Raw genomic sequence first — 3,937 nt, 5'->3', positions numbered from 1 at the left:
ATGTCAGGACATGTCAGAGCATGTTGGGGCATGTCAGAGCACGTCGGGGAGTGTCAGAGCATGTCGGGGCATGTCAGAGCATGTCAGAGCGTGTCAGGGCATGTCGGGGAGTGTCAGAGCATGTCGGGGAGTGTCAGAGCATTTTGGGTGTGTCAGAGCATGTTAGAGCATGTCAGGACGTGTCAGGGCATGTCAGAGCATGTTGGGGTCTGTCAGAGCATGTTAGAACGTGTCAGAGCATGTTAGAGCATGTCAGGACATGTCAGAGCATGTTGGGTCGTGTCAGAGCATGTTGAGGCATGTCAGAGCATATCGGGGCGTGTTGGGGTGTGTCAGAGCATGTCGGGGCATGTCAGAGCATGTCAGAGCGTGTCAGGGCATGTCGGGGAGTGTCAGAGCATGTTGGGTGTGTCAGAGCATGTTAGAGCATGTCAGGACGTGTCAGGGCATGTCAGAGCATGTTGGGGTGTGTCAGAGCATGTCAGAGCGTGTCAGGGCATGTCGGGGAGTGTCAGAGCATGTCGGGGAGTGTCAGAGCATGTTGGGTGTGTCAGAGCATGTTAAGAGCATGTCAGGACGTGTCAGGGCATGTCAGAGCATGTTGGGGTCTGTCAGAGCATGTTAGGACGTGTCAGAGCATGTTAAGAGAATGTCAGGACATGTCAGAGCATGTTGGGGCATGTCAGAGCACGTCAGGGAGTGTCAGAGCATGTCGGGGCATGTCAGAGCATGTCGGGGAGTGTCAGAGCATGTTAGAGCATGTCAGGACGTGTCAAAGCATGTTGGGGTGTGTCAGAGCATGTTAAGAGAATGTCAGGACGTGTCAGGGCGGGTCAGAGCATGTTGGGGTCTGTCAGAGCATGTTAGAGCATGTCAGGACGTGTCAGGGCGGGTCAGAGCATGTTGGGGTCTGTCAGAGCATGTTAGAGCATGTCAGGACGTGTCAGGGCGGGTCAGAGCATGTTGGGGTCTGTCAGAGCATGTTAGAGCATGTCAGGACGTGTCAGGGCGGGTCAGAGCATGTTGGGGTCTGTCAGAGCATGTTAGAGCATGTCAGGACGTGTCAGGGCGGGTCAGAGCATGTTGGGGTCTGTCAGAGCATGTTAGAGCATGTCAGGACGTGTCAGGGCGGGTCAGAGCATGTTGGGGTCTGTCAGAGCATGTTAGAGCATGTCAGGACGTGTCAGGGCGGGTCAGAGCATGTTGGGGTCTGTCAGAGCATGTTAGAGCATGTCAGGACGTGTCAGGGCGGGTCAGAGCATGTTGGGGTCTGTCAGAGCATGTTAGAGCATGTCAGGACGTGTCAGGGCGGGTCAGAGCATGTTGGGGTCTGTCAGAGCATGTTAGGACGTGTCAGAGCATGTTGAGGCATGTCAGAGCACATCGGGGAGTGTTGGGGTGTGTCAGAGCATGTCGGGGCGTGTCAGAGTACGTTGGGGCATGTCAGAGCATGTTGGGGCGTGTCAGAGCATGTTAGAGCATGTTGGGGCGTGTCAGAGCATGTTAGAGCATGTTGGGGCGTGTCAGAGCATGTTAGAGCATGTTGGGGCGTGTCAGAGCATGTTAGAGCATGTTGGGGCGTGTCAGAGCATGTTAGAGCATGTTGGGGCGTGTCAGAGCATGTTAGAGCATGTTGGGGCGTGTCAGAGCATGTTAGAGCATGTTGGGGCGTGTCAGAGCATGTTAGAGCATGTTGGGGCGTGTCAGAGCATGTTAGAGCATGTTGGGGCGTGTCAGAGCATGTTAGAGCATGTTGGGGCGTGTCAGAGCATGTTAGAGCATGTTGGGGCGTGTCAGAGCATGTTAGAGCATGTTGGGGCGTGTCAGAGCATGTTAGAGCATGTTGGGGCGTGTCAGAGCATGTTAGAGCATGTTGGGGCGTGTCAGAGCATGTTAGAGCATGTTGGGGCGTGTCAGAGCATGTTAGAGCATGTTGGGGCGTGTCAGAGCATGTTAGAGCATGTTGGGGCGTGTCAGAGCATGTTAGAGCATGTTGGGGCGTGTCAGAGCATGTTAGAGCATGTTGGGGCGTGTCAGAGCATGTTAGAGCATGTTGGGGCGTGTCAGAGCATGTTAGAGCATGTTGGGGCGTGTCAGAGCATGTTAGAGCATGTTGGGGCGTGTCAGAGCATGTTAGAGCATGTTGGGGCGTGTCAGAGCATGTTAGAGCATGTTGGGGCGTGTCAGAGCATGTTAGAGCATGTTGGGGCGTGTCAGAGCATGTTAGAGCATGTTGGGGCGTGTCAGAGCATGTTAGAGCATGTTGGGGCGTGTCAGAGCATGTTAGAGCATGTTGGGGCGTGTCAGAGCATGTTAGAGCATGTTGGGGCGTGTCAGAGCATGTTAGAGCATGTTGGGGCGTGTCAGAGCATGTTAGAGCATGTTGGGGCGTGTCAGAGCATGTTAGAGCATGTTGGGGCGTGTCAGAGCATGTTAGAGCATGTTGGGGCGTGTCAGAGCATGTTAGAGCATGTTGGGGCGTGTCAGAGCATGTTAGAGCATGTTGGGGCGTGTCAGAGCATGTTAGAGCATGTTGGGGCGTGTCAGAGCATGTTAGAGCATGTTGGGGCGTGTCAGAGCATGTTAGAGCATGTTGGGGCGTGTCAGAGCATGTTAGAGCATGTTGGGGCGTGTCAGAGCATGTTAGAGCATGTTGGGGCGTGTCAGAGCATGTTAGAGCATGTTGGGGCGTGTCAGAGCATGTTAGAGCATGTTGGGGCGTGTCAGAGCATGTTAGAGCATGTTGGGGCGTGTCAGAGCATGTTAGAGCATGTTGGGGCGTGTCAGAGCATGTTAGAGCATGTTGGGGCGTGTCAGAGCATGTTAGAGCATGTTGGGGCGTGTCAGAGCATGTTAGAGCATGTTGGGGCGTGTCAGAGCATGTTAGAGCATGTTGGGGCGTGTCAGAGCATGTTAGAGCATGTTGGGGCGTGTCAGAGCATGTTAGAGCATGTTGGGGCGTGTCAGAGCATGTTAGAGCATGTTGGGGCGTGTCAGAGCATGTTAGAGCATGTTGGGGCGTGTCAGAGCATGTTAGAGCATGTTGGGGCGTGTCAGAGCATGTTAGAGCATGTTGGGGCGTGTCAGAGCATGTTAGAGCATGTTGGGGCGTGTCAGAGCATGTTAGAGCATGTTGGGGCGTGTCAGAGCATGTTAGAGCATGTTGGGGCATGTCAGAGCATGTCGAGGCATGTCAGACTACGTTGGGGCGTGTCAGAGCATGTCGAGGCATGTCAGACTACGTTGGGGCGTGTCAGAGCATGTCGGGGCATGTCAGAGCATGTTGGGGCGTGTCAGAGCATGTTAGAGCATGTTGGGGCATGTCAGAGCATGTCGAGGCATGTCAGAGTACGTTGGGGCGTGTCAGAGCGTGTCAGAGCATGTCGGGGCATGTTCAGACACGTTGGAGCATGTTGGGGCGTGTCAGAGCGTGTTGGGTCGGGGCATGTTCAGACACGTTGGAGCATGTTGGGGTGTGTCAGAGCGTGTTGGGGCGTGTCAGGGCATGTCAGGGCATGTCAGGGCATGTTGGGGCATGTTCAGACACGTTGGAGCACGTTGGGGCGTGTCAGAGCGTGTCGGGGCATGTCAGAGCATGTCAGGGCATGTCCTGGGGGGGGTTCCCCACCTCGTTGAAGAGCAACTCGCGCCGCTGCTGCTTCCTCAGGTCCATCTTCTTGACGGCCACCAACTTCCCGCTGCTCCTGACCGTGGCGATGCAAACGACGCCCGTGGAACCTTCCCCGATCTTGATGAAGTTGTCCAGGTAGGACCTGGGGTCTCCAGGATCCACCACCATCTGCAGGGCAGCCCGGAACTGCTCGTGGGACACGCGTTGAGGTTCCCGTTGAGGGGAACGGGGTCGGTGGGTGGTTGGGGGTGGGCAAAGAGGCCTCGTCGGGTCCGAGGAAGGAGGGGGGAAATGATTGGGGGGCTC

The 3,937-nt window shown here is 55.5% G+C and overlaps 1 protein-coding gene across 1 annotated transcript in view; it reads right to left on the bottom strand.

Moving 5' to 3' along the window:
• The window catches only part of LOC104389114 (serine/threonine-protein kinase PAK 4-like), a gene marked incomplete at its 3' end in the record, with an annotated part of 4,803 nt that extends 950 nt beyond the window's left edge, over window positions 1-3,853 (bottom strand). Inside the window, exon 1 of the mRNA XM_009998066.1 lies at window positions 3,629-3,853. Coding sequence (XP_009996368.1) covers window positions 3,629-3,799 — 171 coding nt within the window. The remainder of the gene's footprint in view (window positions 1-3,628) is intronic.
• Window positions 3,854-3,937: the final 84 nt, after the last annotated feature.

Source organism: Chaetura pelagica, unplaced genomic scaffold, assembly GCF_000747805.2.
Source record: "Chaetura pelagica isolate M959 unplaced genomic scaffold, ChaPel_1.0 scaffold445, whole genome shotgun sequence".
NCBI lineage: Eukaryota > Metazoa > Chordata > Aves > Apodiformes > Apodidae > Chaetura > Chaetura pelagica.
Note: the sequence above shows the minus strand (reverse complement) of the source record. Positions and strands in the feature narration are given on the sequence as shown.